Source organism: Mandrillus leucophaeus, unplaced genomic scaffold, assembly GCF_000951045.1.
Source record: "Mandrillus leucophaeus isolate KB7577 unplaced genomic scaffold, Mleu.le_1.0 Scaffold29, whole genome shotgun sequence".
Classification (NCBI taxonomy): domain Eukaryota; kingdom Metazoa; phylum Chordata; class Mammalia; order Primates; family Cercopithecidae; genus Mandrillus; species Mandrillus leucophaeus.
The window spans coordinates 2,045,015-2,063,515 of NW_012103031.1; the positions used below are offsets into that span (position 1 = coordinate 2,045,015).

General features: G+C 49.7%; 1 protein-coding gene across 1 annotated transcript in view; it reads right to left on the bottom strand.

Annotated features, from left to right (window-relative positions):
- The window catches only part of LOC105543757 (myosin-7-like), a 91,276-nt gene that overhangs the window by 12,106 nt on the left and 60,669 nt on the right, over nt 1-18,501 (bottom strand). Inside the window, exons 22-34 of the mRNA XM_011985834.1 lie at nt 16,059-16,145; nt 15,692-15,837; nt 14,770-14,860; nt 14,260-14,316; nt 13,184-13,270; nt 11,549-11,794; nt 10,272-10,389; nt 7,917-8,044; nt 6,865-7,061; nt 5,217-5,349; nt 2,269-2,485; nt 1,393-1,529; nt 1,194-1,297 (exon numbers count right to left, since the gene is read on the bottom strand). Of these exons, the coding sequence (XP_011841224.1) occupies nt 1,194-1,297; nt 1,393-1,529; nt 2,269-2,485; nt 5,217-5,349; nt 6,865-7,061; nt 7,917-8,044; nt 10,272-10,389; nt 11,549-11,794; nt 13,184-13,270; nt 14,260-14,316; nt 14,770-14,860; nt 15,692-15,837; nt 16,059-16,145 (1,748 nt within the window). The remainder of the gene's footprint in view (nt 1-1,193; nt 1,298-1,392; nt 1,530-2,268; nt 2,486-5,216; nt 5,350-6,864; nt 7,062-7,916; nt 8,045-10,271; nt 10,390-11,548; nt 11,795-13,183; nt 13,271-14,259; nt 14,317-14,769; nt 14,861-15,691; nt 15,838-16,058; nt 16,146-18,501) is intronic.

The window sequence follows — 18,501 nt, forward strand, 5'->3', positions numbered from 1 at the left end:
TGTGAAATTAAACCCTTAAAAAGGTACAAGACAGGGATAAGGGTTTCATGCTTTGGGGAAATTAAAGGAAGGTCATTTTGTTGATTTAGAGTCACTCTCTGGCTCAGGCTGTAATGGAAAAACCATCACATTCTGTGATGGTGTAGTAGTGTGATGATAGCTCACTGCAGCCTTGAACTCTGCGGCTCGAGTGATCTTCCCATCTCAGCCTCCCCAGTAACTGGGACTACAGGCCATGCCACCACACCCAGCGTTTTTTTTTTTTTTTTTTTTTGGTAGAGTGGGGGTTTTGCTGTGTTGCCCAGGCTGGTCTCAAACTCCTGAGCTCAAAGGATCCTCCCATCTCAGCCTTCCAGAGTGCTAGGATTACAGGCGTGAGCCACTGCGCCCAGCCAAAATGAAATAACCTTTATGTTTGAATGGATACCTTTAAGAAAGTGACAAGACAACCCATAGAATGGGAAAAAAATATTTGCAAATCATTACTGATAAGTCTAGTGTTCAGAATATATAAAGAACTCTTACAACTCAACAATAAAAAGAAGCAATCCAATTTTTGAAAGGGGCAAAGAACAGACTTTTCTCCGAAGAAGATATACAAACAGCCAGTAAGCACATAATAGATTCTCTGCTTCATTAACCATCATGGCTAAAATACTACATCTAAAGTGTTCATAGGCCGGGCACGGTGGCTCATGCCTGTAATCCCAGCACTTTGGGAGGCCAAGGTGGGCAGATCACTTGAGGTCAAGAGTTCAAGACCAGCCTGGCCAACATGGCGAAACCCTGTCTCTAGTAAAAATACAAAAATTAGCTTGGCACGGTGGCACATGCCTGTGATCCTAGCTACTTGGGAGGCTAAGGCAGGAGAATTGCTTGAACCCAGGAGGTAGAGGTTGCAGTGAGCTTGGATTGCACTACTACACTGTGGCCTAGGCAACAGAGCAAGACTATGACTCCAAAAGAAAAAAAACCAAAAAAACAAAACCCCCAAAAACAAAGTGTTCATAAACTAGACACAGTAGTGTGAGGTACCGTCTTTATTTCCATTTCATAGATGAGGAAACAGGTTCAGCGAGGTTCACCTGAATTGCCCAATATCATGCAACTAGTAGCTGAAAGAGACCCGGGTTTCTGGACTCTGCTCCATCACGCTGCCCAAGAGTCAGCCTCCCATCCCACCAGCTCTGTACCTGGTAGCCTCAAATTCTTCTTCTTTCTCATGGATTCTCCGGTCGATGTCAGCTTTAACCTGAGCCAGTTCCAATTGAATTCGAATCACTTTGCTCTCTTCAACCTACCAGGAATATAAACATGAGTCTTTCTGGCCAAGAAGGTGTGCAGTGCCTGGCCAAGGGTCCACAGTCCCCAAGGTGATGGCCCTGTGGTTACCTCCAGGGAAGACTCAGCTTCTTCCAGGGCCACCTGGAGTTCTTCCTTTTCCATCTCCAGTTTTTTCTTCAACTTCTGCAGCTCATGCACACTCCTTCCTCCCTCACCCAGCTGATCAATGAGATCCTTTATCTCCTCTGAGATAGAAATATTCATGTTAATAAGACTCAGCATTCCAGGGTTATGGCAGGTGGCACCATCATTCCTCCATTGGGGTAAGAAGCAGGTCTCCCAAAGTGCCAGGATTGCAGACATGAACCATCACGCCTGGCTATAATCTTATTTCATTGTCGTGACAACCTTTTAAGGAGGGTAGAATTATTTCCTCATTTTATTTTATTTATTTATTTATTTTTGGGACATAGTGTTGCTCTATTGCCCAGGCTGGAGTACAGTGGCATGATCTTGGCTCACTGCAACCTCCACATCCTGGGTCCAAGCGATTCTTCGGCCTCAGCCTCCCAAGTAGCTGGGACTACAGGCACCTGCCACCATGCCCAGCTAATTTTTTGTATTTTCAGTAGAGACAGGGTTTTACCATGTTGGTCAGGCTGGTCTCGAACTCCTGACCTCAAGTGATCCTCCTGCCTCGGCCTCCCGAAGTGCTGGGATTACAGGCATGAGCCACCATGCCCAGCTATTTCCTCATTTTATAGATGAGGAAAGTGAGGCACAGAAAGATTGAGCAACTCGCCTAAAGTTATACTGCTGAATGCTGAAGTGCTTCTGCAAAGCACTTGCTAGTCAGTCAACAAACATTTATTGAGCACCTACTATGTGCCAGGTACTCAACTGATGATGTGCTCAGGACGAAGGGGACTCTGGCTGTGTCCCCATCCCTACAGGCCCATCCCGTCCACCTGCCCTCAGACTCACCCTGCAGGGTCTTATTCTCCTTCTTCACGGACTCTAGATGCTCCAGAGACTCCTCGTAGGCAGTCTTGATCTTGAAGCTCTCCGTCATGTACATGCGGCACTCCTTCTGTGAGTTATCCAGTTCCACCTGCAGCTCCTCACACTTCTGCTGCCACTCAGCCAGCATCTTGTCAAAGAGCCTCTGCTTCTTGTCCAGGGCAGCGGCTGCCGCATTGGCCTAAGGAAAGTTGGAAATGGCCTCTAGGGGTCCGAACTCCCTGCCTCTGTCCCCTCCTCCCACCCCCCACCAACCTCTCTTCCTTCCTTCCCTTTCTCCAGTAACTCCTGAGACTACGGACTCCTTGGGAATTGGAATGTAATTCAACACCTATGGCAGAAGCACAGAACAGAGAGTCTGCAAAGAGCTGCATGCCAGTTCTAAAACTACCCCCCCCCACCAAGAGGTGTGTGACCTGGGGCGTTCCACCTTATTTTCCCAGGTTAGAATTCTCTCAGGTGTCAAATGAGGAGTTTGGGCCACAGCGGCCTTCCCAGATTTATGACATTTGGCCTAACTCCTCTTGATATATTTCACTGTAATGTAGTAATATACATTACACATAAACTCAAAACAGACTATTCTTAGACTTTATTTTTCTATAGAGTTCATCTTTCTCATAACTCCCTGGCAACTATTTGCTGTTGTGCTATATTAGCTTTTGTAAAGTTTTGCTTTGTTTCTTTTGTGGGGTAGCAAAACCTTTTTGAGTTTCAGGACTTTTTTTTTTTTTTTTTAATTGAGACAGAGTCTCACTCTGTCACCCAGGCTGGAGTGCAGTGGCGTGATCTCGGCTCACCGCAACCTCTGTCTTCTGGGTTCAAGCGATTCTCCTGCCTCAGCCTCCTGAGTAGTTGGGACTACACAGGCATGTGCCACCACACCCGGCTACTTTTTGTATTTTTAGTAGAGATGAGGTTTCACCATGTTGGCCAGGCTGGTCTCAAACTCCTGACCTCAGGTGATCTGCCCGCCTCAGCTTCCCAAAGTGCTAAGATTACAGGCATGGGCCACAGTGCCCAACCTTTTTTTTTGTTTCAAGAGATGAGGTCTCACTCTGTCACCCAGACTGGAGTACAGTGGCATAATCATAGCTAACTGTAGCCTCAGCCTCTTGGACTTAAGCAATCTTCCTACCTCAGCCTCCGGGATAGAGGGGACTACAGGCATGTGCCACCACACCCGGCTACTTTTTGTATTTTTAGTAGAGATGAGGTTTCACCATGTTGGCCAGGCTGGTCTCAAACTCCTGACCTCAGGTGATCTGCCCGCCTCAGCTTCCCAAAGTGCTAAGATTACAGGCATGGGCCACAGTGCCCAACCTTTTTTTTTTGTTTCAAGAGATGAGGTCTCACTCTGTCACCCAGACTGGAGTACAGTGGCATAATCATAGCTAACTGTAGCCTCAGCCTCTTGGACTTAAGCAATCTTCCTACCTCAGCCTCCCAAAGTCCTGGGATGACAAGGGTGAACCACCTTGCCAGAACTTTTTTTCTGAAACCTCTCATATGGATGTGACCTTCTACCTATGAGGCCACTTCATGCGGCACATTCTTGTACTGGGCTGCATATGGCCCCTCACAGCCAGCATGAATCATGGTTCCATCTAGACCAAGACCAGGGAGGTGTAGGCCAGTGGAAATCTTATTTAATTCTCATAGACACTGGCAACTCAGTTTGAACCAGGGATGCAAGTAGGAATAGTTAGCCACGCAAAGTATATGGGATACAGTTTGTGGAAGAGAGAGGGGAACAGGGAAGGTGCATCATGTAACTTGCTTTTTTTTTTTTTGGAGCCAGAATCTTGCTCTGTCGCCCAGGCTAGAGGGCAGTGGCACGATCTGGCTCACTGCAACGTCCGCCTCCTGGGTTCAAGCGATTCTCCTGCCTCAGCCTCCCGAGTAGCTGGGACTACAGGTGCCTGCTGCCACGCCTGGCTAATTTTTTGTATTTTAGTACAGACAGGGTTTCGCCATGTTGCCCAGGCTGGTGTCGAACTCCTGAACTCAGGCAATCCGCCTGCCTCGGCCTCCCAAAGTGCTAGAATTACAGGCATGAGCCACTGTGCCCGGCTGCATCGTGTAACTTTCAGGGCAAATTTTACCCTGCTTATGGCCCTATTTGTTTATTGAGACAGTGTCTTACTCTGTCTGCCAGGCTGGAGTGCAGCAGTGCAAGCATAGCTCACTGCAGCCTTGAACACCTGGTTCAAATGATCCTCATGCCTTAGCCTGCCAAGTAGCTGGGACCACAGGCATATGCCACCGCACCTGGCTAAATTTTTATTTTAAAAATTTTGGGGGACTGGGCACAGTGGCTCACACCTGTAATCCCGGCACTTTGGGAGACCGAGGCGGGTGGATCACCTGAGGTCAGGAGTTCGAGACCAGCCTGGTCAACATGATGAAACCTCGCCTCTACTAAAAATACAAAAAATTAGCTGGGCGCGTTGACGGGTACCTGTAATCCCAGCTTCTCAGGAGGCTGAGGAATGAGAATTGCTTGAACCCAGGAGGCGGAGGTTGCAGTGAGCCAATATTGCGCCACTATACTCCAGCCTGGGCAACAAGAGCCAAACTCCATCTCTTTTTTTTTTCTTTTGAGATAGGGTCTCCCTGTGTTGTTCGGCTGGTCTTGAACTCCTTGGCTCAAGTGATCCTCCTGCCTTGGCCGCCCAGTGTGTTGGGATTAGAGGCATGGGTCACTGTGCTCTTAGATCTCGGAAGAGTTCATGAACGCGTGCTCAAGCGGCAGCCGTGTCCAGCAAGCTCCTGAAGGCACCCCTGCGCTGCAACTTCTTGAACCATGTGTTTCTTCCTGATGACCCCAGACGTGTGACAGCCTTGCCCTCGCCCTGCTGTGGGCTCTCTGCCCCGGTAAATAGGCAGCTTTAAGCATTTGACCCTCTGACCTTCTCCAAGTCGATGGTGAGGTCCTCAACTTCTGCCTGGAGTCTCTGTTTATTTTTCTCGAGGGAGGCGGCCCGGGCCTGGGCGGTTTCAGCTGCTTCTTCTGCCTCCTGAAGCCTGGCGGCCAGCTTCCTCCTGCAAATGAGGGCCAGAGGGGCTGTCAAGGAAACCCAGGCGCTCACAGGCACCACCTCCACATTGCCAGGGTCAGAGTGTGGTGGGCATGGTACTAAGCTCTGGTGTCAACATTGGAAACGATGCAGAGTGTTTACAGGACAGCCACAGCTGCCCATTCACTCTCTCATTTATTCATTCAACAAACACTTTCTCTACTCTGGGCCAAGGATTGTTGCAGGTGTTAGGGATGCAGCACTGAATAAAACAGGCTAGGATACCTGCCCTAACAAATGAAATGTTTGTTCTGGAGCTGGGACGGGGCACGCAATACATGCCCTATAGAACATAAGCACTGCAGTGACAAATAGAGCCAGGAAGAGGACAGGTAGTCCAGGTGGGAGGGGGTGATAGTGTCAAATACAGACTCAGGGGAGACTCTCTGAGAAGGGGACACAGGAGCAAAGGTCTAAGCCAGGGGATGGAGGGGCCCTGAGGGTGTCTGGGACAGAGACAAGCTTAGGGGTTGAGATTTAGGTTTAGCCCAGGAGTGGGAGCCTTGGGGGAACACTAGGCAGTACCCAGCAGCCTCTATAGCAAAGACCTGGAGGACAGAGGTGGAAGTCACAGGAAGGCAAATTTAGGCTCAAGGTAAAAAAGAGCTTAGAGCTTTAGATGAAAGTATTGCATCAGCTGGAAGTCACTATGCCTTATTTGCTATCATATTAGCAGAAATTTCAGTGGATGGACGGGACCAGCCAGCAGGCTGGGATCCCGGAAACACTTAGAGCACATGTGCCATTTTCTGTCTAATTTGGCTTTATACAAGAAAAAATCTGATTATATTTTCAGAGAATCCAGAAAAGTCTATAGAGGAGTTTGTTGACCATGTTCTTTGATTTAACTTGTCATGGATCCCCTCTGCTTCCTGACCCAGGGTGGCTCACTCACAGGGCTTCCCTGAGTGCATGGGCCCAGAGGCATCCAGGCCAGCCTCCTTTTACACCAGAGAGAGGCCCACTTCCATGTCCCTCCTTATTTCCTCAGGTGTCCACTTCTGTAGTTTTTTTTTTTTTTTTTTTTAGAGACAGGATCCTTCTCTGTTATCCAGGCTGAAGTGCAGTGGCTCGATCATTGCTCACTGCAGCCTCCAATTCCTGGGCTCAAGCAATCCTCCCACTTTAGTCTCCCAAGTAGCTGAGACTACAGGCACATGCCACCATGCCTGGCTAATTTTGTAATTTTTTGTAGAGATGAGGATCTCACCATGTTGCCCTGGCTGGCCTCGAACTTCTGGGCTCAAGCAATCCTCCCACCTTGGCCTCCCACAGTGCTGGGATTACAGGCCTGAGCCACCATTTCTGGCCCACAGAGCAGGCTCCTTTGTCCACACACATTGTCCTCCTCTTAAAGGAGCCTGTGAACGTCCTTCTCCTGGGCTTGGCCCTGGCCGTAGCAGTGATTGACATGGTGGTGAGGCCCCCACTGCCACCTGCCCAGCCCACCTGGCTCTCCCAGCAGGAGGACCACACTCACTTGGTCTCCTCCAGCTCCTCTGTCCTCTGGATGGCATCGGTCTCGTATTTGGTCCTCCAGGTGGTGACCTCGGTGTTGAGTTTGGATACAAGGCGCTGCAGCTCCGACTTGCCTCCCTGCTCCTCCTCCAGCTGCTCCTTTACTAGGTCCAGGTCGTGTTTGGTGTTGGCCAGGCTCACCACGGCGGTGCTGCGAGACTGTGGGGACCCGCGTGTCAGGGGCCGTGGGGGCTTTCCGCAGCCCACAGGGCCACCACTTAGATACACATAACACTGGAGCAGCAGTGATGGCAGGTGAAAGGGGGAAAAGATACACAGTCCCACAATCCAAACCACTGGGGTTTTAATTTTCATCCTGTGACTTCTTCTCATTCTATTATTGTCCACAAGGATATGTAATTTCATTTAGTTGTACACATCACATCCTACAGTTTTGTAGTTAGCTTTTTTACTTGCTACGATATCAAATGCTTTTTGTGCTCCTTTGACATCTTCATAATCTGTAACTTTCTTTAGCTGGGACTATAGGTGTACACCACCATACCTGGAAACTTTTTTCTTTTTTCTGAGACTGAGTTTCGCTCTTGTCACCCAGGCTGGAGTGCAATGGTGCGATCTCAGCTCCCTGCAACCTCCGCCTCCGCCTGTCTCAGCCTCCCGAGTAGCTGGGATTACAGACACTCACCACCACACCCAGCTAATTTTTATATTTTTAGTGGAGACCGGGTTTTGCCATGTTGGCCAGACTGGTCTCGAACTCCTGACCTCAGCTGATCCACCCACCCTCGCCTCTCAAAGTGCTGGGATTACAGGCGTGAGCCACCACGCCCAGCCAACTTTTTTATTTTTTATTTTGGTAGAGATGGGGTTAGTGGGGGTTGGGGGGGGTCTTGCTGTGTTGTTCAGGCTGGTCTTGAACTCCTGGCCTTAAGCGAACCTCCCACCTAGGCCTCCCAAAGTGCTGGGATTACAGCCATGCGCCACCAAACCCAGCTGTAACCTGTAACTTTAAGGAGGCAGCTGTCTCCACCACGACCCCACCCCCAAACCAACCTTTGACTCTTCATCCAGCTGCCTCTTGTAATCATCCACTTGTGACGTCAGAGATGTCTTTATCCGTAGGATTTGATTGAGCCGGCTCTGGGACTCCTCATATTCCCTGCTCAGTTCACTATTTTCAGCTGGGTGAGAAGGGAATGGAAGAAATATTGGATGAAGAACTGGTTCCCCAGCCAGATCCTAAGTTCCCCAGGGCATTGCTCCTAAAGTACCCAATAAATATGGTGACTTGGCCAATGGAACTGGAATGGGTAGCATGGTGGATCACCACTCTAGCCTCCAAATTAAGTGAGCCCAGGAGAAAGACAAGTGCTCAAGGGTTACCAAGATCCAGGTAACCTGCATGGACTTAGGGGCCTCACATAATGAAACCCCCATCTCCTACATGTCAGGAGATGCAGTGGAGGAGTTTGGAGAAACAGTGGGACAGAGACTATTTCCTTTGTAAAACGTATTTGTCACCATTCCAGAACCTACACTCCTGTCAATTGTGGGATGATCACTGGAGCCAGAGGCCAGGAAGAAGTTCATGAGCCCGAGAGAAAAAGCAAGGATTTCCAGTTCTACCCTGTAAGTCACTGAGCTTACTGAGCTTCACTTTTCTTATCCATCAAGTGGGGATATTGATATATTTTTTTTTTTTTTGAGACGGAGTCTCGCTCTGTCACCCATGCTGGAGCGCAGTGGCGTGATCTCGGCTCACTGCAAGCTCTGCCTCCTGGGTTCACACCATTCTCCTGCCTCAGCCTCCTGAGTCACTGGGAGTACAGACGCCCACCACCACACCCGGCTAATTTTTTGTATTTTTTTTTTTAGTAGAGACGGGGTTTCACCGTGTTAGCTAGGATGGTTTCGATCTCCTGACCTCGTGATCTGCCCACCTCGGCCTCCCAAAGTGCTGGGATTACAGGTGTGAGCCACCGCGCCCAGCCTTTTTTTTTTTTTTTTTTTTTTGAGACTGAGTTTCACTCTTGTCACCCAGGCTGGAGTGCAGTGGCGTGCTCTCGGCTCACTGCCACCTCTGCCATCCGAGTTCAAGTGATTCTCCTACCTCAGCATCCCAAGTAACTGGGATTACAAGCATGTACCACCACGCCCAGCTAATTTTTTTTTGTATTTTTAGTAGAGACCTGGTTTCACCACATTGGCCAGGCTGATCTCAAACTCCTGACCTCAAGTGATCTGCCCACCTCGGCCTCCGAAAGTGCTGGGATTACAGGCACGAGCCACTGCGCACAGCCTGATATTGATTTTTTTTTTTTTTTTTTTTGAAGTAGAGTCCTGCTGTGTTGCCCAGGCTGGAGTGCAGTGGCACAATCATAGCTCATCGCAACCTTGAACTCCTGGGCTCAAGCGATCCTCCTGCCTCAGCCTCCCAAGTAGCTGGGACCACCAGTGTGCGCCACCACACCCAGCTATTTAAAAAAATTGTTTTGTAGAGATAGGGTTCTTGCTATGTTGCCCAGGCTGTTCTCAAACTCCTGGCCTCAAGTAATCCTCCCGCTTTGGCCTCCCAAAGTGCTGGAATTACAAGTGTGAGCCACCGCACCCAGCCAGGATATTGTCAAAGAATTCCAAACGTGAGAAATAAGGCGAAAGGGTGCCTGCAAGTTCTCTTGATGTTACACCGGAGCACTAACAGGCCCACCTGCAGACTATTTAGTTCTCTACGGAAATGTGCCTTTGTTTGACTTACTGTTTACCCCTGTGTTATTAGAGCACAGCTTCTGCAAAGTTAGAAATCGACTTATACATTGATAAATTGCCAATTATTTTTGTTACAGAGATGCAAAGATGCATTTCTATGACAAAGGTGTGTTTCTTCCGGCAGGGGGGAAAACAAACCCTAAACTAAACCTGAGGTTACAGTATTATTGTCCTATAGGATATTAACTAGTTCTGCATCTAACTCAGCAAAGTTATTTTAGCATTTCTTTTCCCAGCTGAAATCTCTGCCTTTCAAATGCTCTTTGAAGGCAGTTTTACCATTTTTTCTGGTTCCCTCATTAAGGAGTTAAATAAACCCTTGACACATGTTCGCTTTCTATTGGTATGTGGGTCATGTTTAAAAATGTTTGAAAATTGTATTTTGTCAGCATGAATGCCTCTCCTGCTGATCTCACCGGGAAGGTGAGAGAACGGATACGAAAATGCATTGAATTGTGTTCCCTGTTTTGCATTGTAAAGATGTTACTTGGAATATTCAGCAGGTGGAATAAAATCTCCTCGTCTCATCACGAGGGGTTTGGATGGGAATCTTCCAAGGCCAAGAAAGCTCTGTTTCCTTGAGCATCCCAGTTCCTTTCCATGCACTGCTCCTTAGCAAGCTTCAGGGCGGAGAGGGCTCACCTTGGAGGCGGGTCCTGATGGCATTGATTTCTGCCTGGTTTCGCTCTAGCTCTGCCACCTTCGCATTGGCTTCTGATAAGCTGTCTTCCAGCTTTCTGACGTGGGCCTCGGCATTCATCTGCTCAGGAAGGATGAACTCAGTGGGGAAGTTGCAGGTGGGGGAGGCCAAGCCCTCCCTACTTCCCCATTAATTTTTGCCCTGTTCCTCCTGTGTGCCTCCCAGGCTACCTGCCTAGTCCTTCTAGAATGCCCCTGTCTCAGAAACCCCAAATGGCTCACCATTGCCTTTTCTTTTCTTTTCTTTTCTTTTTTTTTTTTTTTGAGACAGGGTATCACTCTATCACCCAGGCTGGAGTGCGTAGATGCAATCATAGCTCACTGTAGCCTTGACATCCTAGGCTCAAGCCATCCTCTCACCACAGCCTCCTGAGTAACTGGGACCACAGGTGCATGCCACCATACCTGGCTAATTATTTTTATTTTGTGTAGAGACAAGGTTTCAATGCGTTGCCCAGGCTGGTCTTGAACTGGGCTCAAGTGATCTGCCTGCCTTAGCCTCTCAAAGTGCTGGGATTACAGGCATTAGCCACTGTGCCTGGCCTACTGAGCATTTCTTATGTGCCAGAAACTATTGCAGCCCTCACAATAGCACTCTAAGGTGGGGATTATGACAATTGTCTTCATGTTATAGATGAAGAAATTGAAGCACAGGTTATTTTTATTTTTTGAGACAGAGTCTCGCACTGTCGCCCGGGCTGGAGTGCAGTGGCACAATCTCGGCTCACTGCAACCTCTGCCTCCCAGGTTTAAGCAATTTTTGTATTTTTAGTAGAGACAGGGTTTCAGCATGTTGGCCAGGCTGGTCTCGAACTCCTGACCTCAGGAAATCCGCTTGCCTTAGTCTCCCAAAGTGCTGGGATTACAGGCGTAAGCCATTGTGACCGGCAGGTTATTTTATTTTATTTTATTTTAGAGACAGGGTCTCGCTCTGTTGCCCAGGCTGGAGTGCAGTGGCGCAATGATATTCATTTCACTGCAGTCTTAACCTCCTGGGCTCAAGCAATCCTCCTGCCTCAGCCTCCTGAGTAGCTAGGACTATAGGCGCATGCTCCCATCCCTGGGTAATTTTGTTTTTTGAAGAGATGAGGTCTGGCTATGTTGTCCAGGTTGGTCCCCAACTCCTGGCCTCTCAAAAGCGATCCTCCTGCCTCAGCCTCCCAAAGTGCTGGGATTACAGGAGTGAGCCACTGTGCCCGGCCTACAGTTAGGTTATTCACCTTGGACTTCTGTATCGTCTCCACACTGGCACTGAGGTCGTCAATCTCGGCCTTCATGACCTGTTTATCCTTCTCCAACTTGGACTTGACCCTCTGCAGGCTCTCCACATGCTCTGTCAGCTCGGCCATGGAGTCCATGTGCTTCTTGCGCAGTGTGGAGGCCGTCGCCTCACTCTGCAGGGCGGCCTCTTCCAGCTCCCGCCGCAGCTTCAGCAGCTCAGCCTCCCGCTTGCGGTTCTGCTCGATCTGGGGTAGAAGAGGAGCGGCTTAGCAGAAATGGCCAGTGCCAGCCTTTTTGGGGTGGACACCGCCCAGCTGCTCGGTGGTTCCCTGATTTTCCCGCACCTCGCTAAAAGAAGTCCTGCTTGAAATGCCAATGCTTAGCCTTTGGGGGGCGGGGGTTGCCCACAGGAATTGTTTAGGGAGTGTTGTGTGTTAAATTGTACCCTCCAAAAAGATATACTCAAGTCCTAACCGTGGGTACCTGTGAATGGGACCTGATTTGGAAATAGCGTCTTTGCAGAGGGAGCTAGTTAAGATGTCATACTGGATTAGGGTGGGCCCTAAGCTAACGACTGATGTCCTTTTTGTTTTGTTTTGTTTTTTGTTTTTTGTTTTTGAGAAGCAGTTTCACTCTTGTTGCCCAGGCTGTAGTGCAGTGGCATGATCTCGGCTTGCTGCAACCTCCGCCTCCTGGGTTCAAGTGATTCTCCTGCCTCAGCCTCCCAAGTAACTGGGATTACAGGTGCCTGTCACCATGCCCAGCTAATTTTTTGTGTTTTTAGTAGAGATGGGGTTTCACCATGTTGACCAGGCTGGTCTCGAACTCCTGACCTCAGGTGATCCACCTGGCTCAGCCTCCCAAAGTGTTGGGAGTACAGGCGTGAGCCACCGCACCTGGCTGGGCTCTCAGATTTCTACTCACTATATTCCTGCCCTAATCACTCCAGGTCCAGGTACCGACAACTAGGATCAGCTCCACAGTCCACTGAGACTGTCCAGACTGGCCAGTCAGGAGCCTGTTCACCCTGTTTCACCTGTTCCTTCCCATGGGAGCCAGAGTAAAGGCCTGTGCCTACATTTCTCCCCGGCCATCTGCCTCCTAACCAGCCTCAGTGCCTCTCTCTGGCCCTGCGTGGCCTGCTATGCCCTGGCTTCTTGGGAACTGTGAGTAGCAAACTCTTTCTGTTTGTTTTCAAGAGACAGGGTCTTGCTCTGTCACCCAGGCTGGAATGCAGTGGTGCCATCATGGCTCACCACAGCCTCAACCTCCCTGGGCTCAAGTGATCCTCCTTCTTTAGCCTCTTGAGTATCTGGAACTACAGGAATGTGCCACCATGCCCAGCTACCTTTTTTTTTCTTTTTGAGAGACGGGCTTTTGCTGTGTTGCCCAGGCTGGTCAGAAACCCCTGGGCTCAAGTGAGCCTTCTGCCTTTGCCTCCCCAGGTGTTGGGATTACAGGCGTGAGCCACTGCTCCAGGCCTCATTTTTAAATTATTAATTGGTTTCTCCTCAAGTCTGTCTCAGGAACCTAGCAAGAATGAACTGGTCTTGATCCCACTGCTTACAGTCCGGCATTTTTTCTCCCTACATGCAGGCAGGGCTGGGGGTTTCTGGGCCCCCTGGGATGGGTACCTGAGCCGATGTGGCTCCACCTGCTTCCTCCAGCCTGTCACTGAGGTCTTCGAGATCCCGGGACAGGTCACTGCGTTGTTTCTCCACCTGGGATGAAAATTTTTGTTTTGAGATAGAGCCTTCCTCTGTGGCCCAGGCTGGAGTGCAGCAGCACCATCTTGACTCACTGCAACCTTCACCTGCCTTGCTCAAACAGTCCTCTAACCTCACCTCCCAAGTATCTGCGACTACAGACACGTGTCATCACACCCAGCTAATTTTTAAAGTTTTTGTTGAGATGGGTTTTCACCATGTTGCCCAGGCTGGTCTCCTGGTCTCAACTGATCCTCCTGCCTTGATCTCCCAAGGTATCTGGATTACAGGCATGAGCCACTGTGCCTGGCCATGGGATGAGATTTAATGATACCAGTGATAATCACCCAGAGCTCCTTTTTCTCCAGTAAAGAGCATGATGACTGCTTCACCTTTGAGAAGCAAGGATTCTGTGCCTGGGGGCCTTGTGCCCTGCCTGTCATCAGTGAAGGACACTGTCTTCCCCACACTGGGTGGGCATTAGTGCCCGTCCTACCCACCACCTGTCCAATTTGGCTGAATTTGGGATTAGGTACACTGTGATTTGTCTCCCACCAGCTTTCTGGGCTCATGCCGTGTAGGATCCCCACCCTCAAGCCTCCCTCCATGCTCTGCTCTTGCGAACACGTGCTTTCTCTGTTTACACTTTCATCCCAATGAAGGTAGGTGCTATTTTACTCCCTTTGCCCAGCCCTTCCTCCCTGCGTCTACCTGTTGAATTCTATCTTTGAGGTCAAGTGTTCCCTCCCCCATCTCTCCCGGGTAGAACCAGCCTCTTCTCCTCTGGACTCAAGCCACACAAAGCATCTGCCTTTCACGTAATGATTAATGTGAATGTGCAGTTCAGTCCCTGGCACACAGCAGGTGCTCAAGAAGCAACTAGACTTTTTAACTGGACACCTGCCTTCTCTACTGGTTTTCTTAGAGGAGGTTTCTATCCATGGTTGGATGTATGGCTGCCGTTACGTCTTTTGACTCAAGAAGGGGAAACATATTTCATTTACCTTGGCTCTCATGGCCCTCTCAGCTTCTAATTCTTCCTCCAGCTCTTCAATTCGGGCCTAGCAGACAGAGAAGGGAGGGGATTCATCTCTCCCAGGCAAAGTTAGTAAGTTAGCCCCTTAGCCTTTTAGGACGGAAAATAGGGATGTGAGAATATGAGAGCCACTGTCAAAAGCAGAGAGAGGCAGATCCCAGAGAGCACACGCAAAGGCCCCGGGGCAGGCAGGAGGGGGCCTGGCATGCGTGACACCCAGCCAGGAGCCAGCATGGCTGGATAGAGTGGAGGGAAACACTTGGTAATGAGGTCAGGCGGGGAGCAGTTGGAGGGCCTCATAACCATGGTAGGGACTTTGGATTTCACCCCTAGTGAGGGGAACATGGGTCGATCTCCAAGGACTCTATGGCACTCTCGTTCCTCAGGAAACCTCAGCCACCAAGTAGCTGATGCGAACAAGGGGTTCAGAGAAGTGCATTTCTGACAGAGAGCTCATGCTTCTTGGTCCTAGACATACCTGGTGCTCCTTCAGTTTCCTCTGCAGCGTGGAATTCAGAGACTGCTCATCCTCATATTTCGAGTTGACAGAGTTTATTTCCAAATCCCTCCTGCAAGGGAAGGGTTGGTCTCCTGAGGAAAGGCTCTGAGGGCAGACCAGCGAGCTGGTGAGGGAATGGCGCCTGGGCTGCCAGAGGAGGCCTTGAACCTGCCGAAACGCACGCACTTCCCAGCCCCTTCTGGCCTTCTGTGGTGACAGCCCAGAAGGTCTCACGCTACAGAACAGTTAGACCCCTGAATGAGCTCCTCAAGCATTTCATCATTCATTCATTCATTCACACATTTACTAATGTGACACTTTTTTTTTGAGACAGGGTGTTGCTCTGTCACCCAGAATGCAGTGCAGTGGTATGATCATGGCTCACTGCAGCCTTGACCTCCTGGGCTTATGTGATCCTCCCACCTCAGCCTCTCTAGTAGCTGGGGCCACAGGCTGGCTCAATCGTGCCCAGTTAATTTTTGTATTTTTTGTAGAGACAAGGTCTTGCTACATTGCCCAGGCTGGTCTTGAGCTCCTGGCCTCAAAGCCATCCTCCCGCCTTGGCCTCCCAAAGTGCTGCGATTACAGGCATGAGCCACCGTACCCGACCTGGTCACAGGCTTTTATGATGCCTCCCTGCCTTGCTGAGTCCTCAGTGTTCCCTGGGATAGTGGTGCTCGCCTCCTCTCCAGTGCCCACCAGGTATTGTGTGACGTTGAGTGTTGCCTGTGGACAGGGCAGCCCCTACCTCTCTGCATATCTTCCATGCCTGGCAGGTGCTTGGGACATGCATGAATGTATGTGAGGCCCTCCGTACAGTGACTGGCTCCTGGCGCCCTCCAGGCAGCTCCAGCTATTGCTACAATTGTGACGGACAGAACGAATGAACGACAAGACATACTTTTTCACCACCTCCTCGAGATCCAGCTTGGAACGCTCCATCTCATTGAGGTTGTCAATGGTCATCTTCAGGTCACTCTCAGCTTTGCGACGAGCCTTTTCCACCTCCGCCCGGATTTTCTTTTCCTGCTCCCAGTTATCCTCCAGCTACGGAGACAAGAACAGCAAGAGAAGGTAGACGAGGAGAGACTGAGGTCAGAAGGCAAGAAGGAACCAGACTGGGTCCGATCCTTTAGCTGTGGCATCAGAAGGGCCCTCACGCCCTGGGGGATGTGTTGGTTCAGTTCTTAAAACTTATCTTCGGACCCTGTGCCCCCAGAGGGATCTGGCCTTGGAGTTGTAAAGGCGGCCATGGCAACGGGTATTACCTCGTGGATCTGCGTGCTCAGCTTGCTGTTATTCTTGGTCAGGTGGTTCACCTTGTCCTCCTCAGCCTGTAGGTCATCCAGGGTTTTCTAGAAGGACAGATACACACGTGAGTGCCATGCAGCCCAGTGGGAGCAGCTGAACAGTCCTGATCCTCAGCCATCACTTCTGAGCCGTGCAGCTCCCAGGCTTTGGGGAGTTCAGTTGACTTTAGCGAGTAGGTACTGAGCACCTGCTCCTGGGTGTGGGTGAGGCCCGAGCAGATGGACCAGAGCCACCCATCAGGGAGGTCAATTGCTTGAACCAGGAAAGTTGAGGCTGCAGTGAACTATGATCATACTACTGCACTCCAGCCTGGGTGACAGAGTCAGACCCTGTCTCTACAAAAAATGCAAAAATTAGCCAGGTGTGGTGGCACACGTCTGTAGTGCCAGCTACTCAGGAGACTGAGGCAGGACGATCACGAGCCCAGCAGGTTGGGGCTGCAGTGAGCTATGATGGCACCACTGCATTTCAGCCTGAGCAACAGTGGGACCCTATCTCTGGTTCCCCAGGGGGCATATGGGAAATAGGTGGGGTGCTTTTGGTTATCACAGTGATTGGAGGCCCCTCTGACATTTAGTGGATGACTCCAGCGATGCTGGACATCCCATTTTGCTCTGGACCATCTGGTACCATGAAGAAGAATTCTCTAGAACACATTCCTGATGTCCCACCCAGGCACTCACGTCAGTAAAACAACCATTTCTACTCTTCTAAACCTAGAGCCTAGCACCCTTTTACATGTAACTCAATGTTCTTTTTCATTTCATATGCACTATAATTTTTGTTTTTTTGAGATAGGATCTCACTCCATCACTCAGACTGGAGTACGGTGGTACGATCATAGCTAACTGCAGCCTCCACCTCTTGGGCTCAAGCAACCCTCTTGCCTCAGCCTCCTGGCTAATTTTTTTTTCTAGTTTTTGTAGAAACAGGGTCTTGCTGTGTTGCCCAGGCTGGTCTTGAACTCCTGGGCTCAAGCAATCCTTCTGCCTCAGCCTCCCAAGTAGCTGGGACTAGAGGCGCACGCCAGCACACCTGGCTAATTTTTTATATTTTGTAGAAACAGGGTCTTGCTGTGTTGCCCAGGCTGGTCTTGAACTCCTGGGCTCAAGCAATCCTTCTGCCTCAGCCTCCCAAGTAGCTGGGACTAGAGGCACACGCCAGCACACCTGGCTAATTTTTAAATTTTTTGTAGAGGCAAGGTCTTGCTATGTTTCCCAGGCTGGTCTCAAACTCCTAGGCTCAAGTGATCCTCCTGGCTCAGTGATCCTCCTGTAATCCTCATGCTAAGATTACAGGGATGATCCACGGCCTGCAATGGCCTGTACTACATTTTATTTTATTTTTATTTATTTATTTATTTTGAGACAGGGTCTCGCTCTGTTGCCCAGGCTGGAGTGCAGTGGCGTGGCCCACTGCAACCTCTACCTCCTAGGTTCAAGCAATTCTCATACCTCAGCCTCCTGAGTGGCTGGGACTACAGCTGTGTGCCACCACACCTGGCTAATTTTTGTATTTTTAGTAGAGATGGGGTTTCACCATGTTGGCCAGGCTGGTCTCAAACTCCTGACCTCAGGTGATCTGCCCGCCTCAGCTTCCCAAAGTGCTGAGATTACAGGCATGGGCCACAGTGCCCGGCCTATTTGTAGATTCTCTATTTGTCCATTTACCCACTCCCCAAAACATATTTGCAATCCAAAATCACTACTCGCAACACTTTCTCATGGTTATTTGCAAACACGCATGTGGGGTGGGGAGAAACTTTGATGCGCACATTCTCTGCTGAGGTTGAACAAAGTGACACTCTGCCTTTTTGTTTCAGCCTCATACTGTAAACAAATGTCATTTTTATGCTGTATTTAATGCCATGGCTTTTTTTACTTTTTTTTTTTTTTATGGGGGGTTTTGCTGCTTAAAATGACCCCCAAGCACAGTGCTGAAGGGCTGCTGAGTGTCCCTAAGTGCAAGAGGGCTGTGATGTGTGTGAGAGAAGCTTCATTCAGATGCAAGGTATAGTGCTGCTGGCCCTAAGTTCAGTGTGAACGAATCAACAATTTAAATAAGACATACATAACAAAGTAATGTATTGACCATAGTTGCATGAATTATGTATTGATAGATTGATGAAAATGTTGGTGGGGCATGCGGTGGCTCATGCCTGCAATCCCAGCACTTTGGGAGGCCGAGGCAGGAGGATGACTTGAGCCCAGGAATTCAAGACCAGCCTGGGCAACATGATGAAACCCTACACGAAATACAAAAATTGGCTGGGCGTGGTGGCTCACACCTATAATCCCAGCACTTTGGGAGACTGAGGCAGGTGGATCACGAGGTCAGGAGTTTGAGACCAGCTTGGCCAACATAGTGAAAGCCCTTCTCTACTAAAAACACAAAAAAATT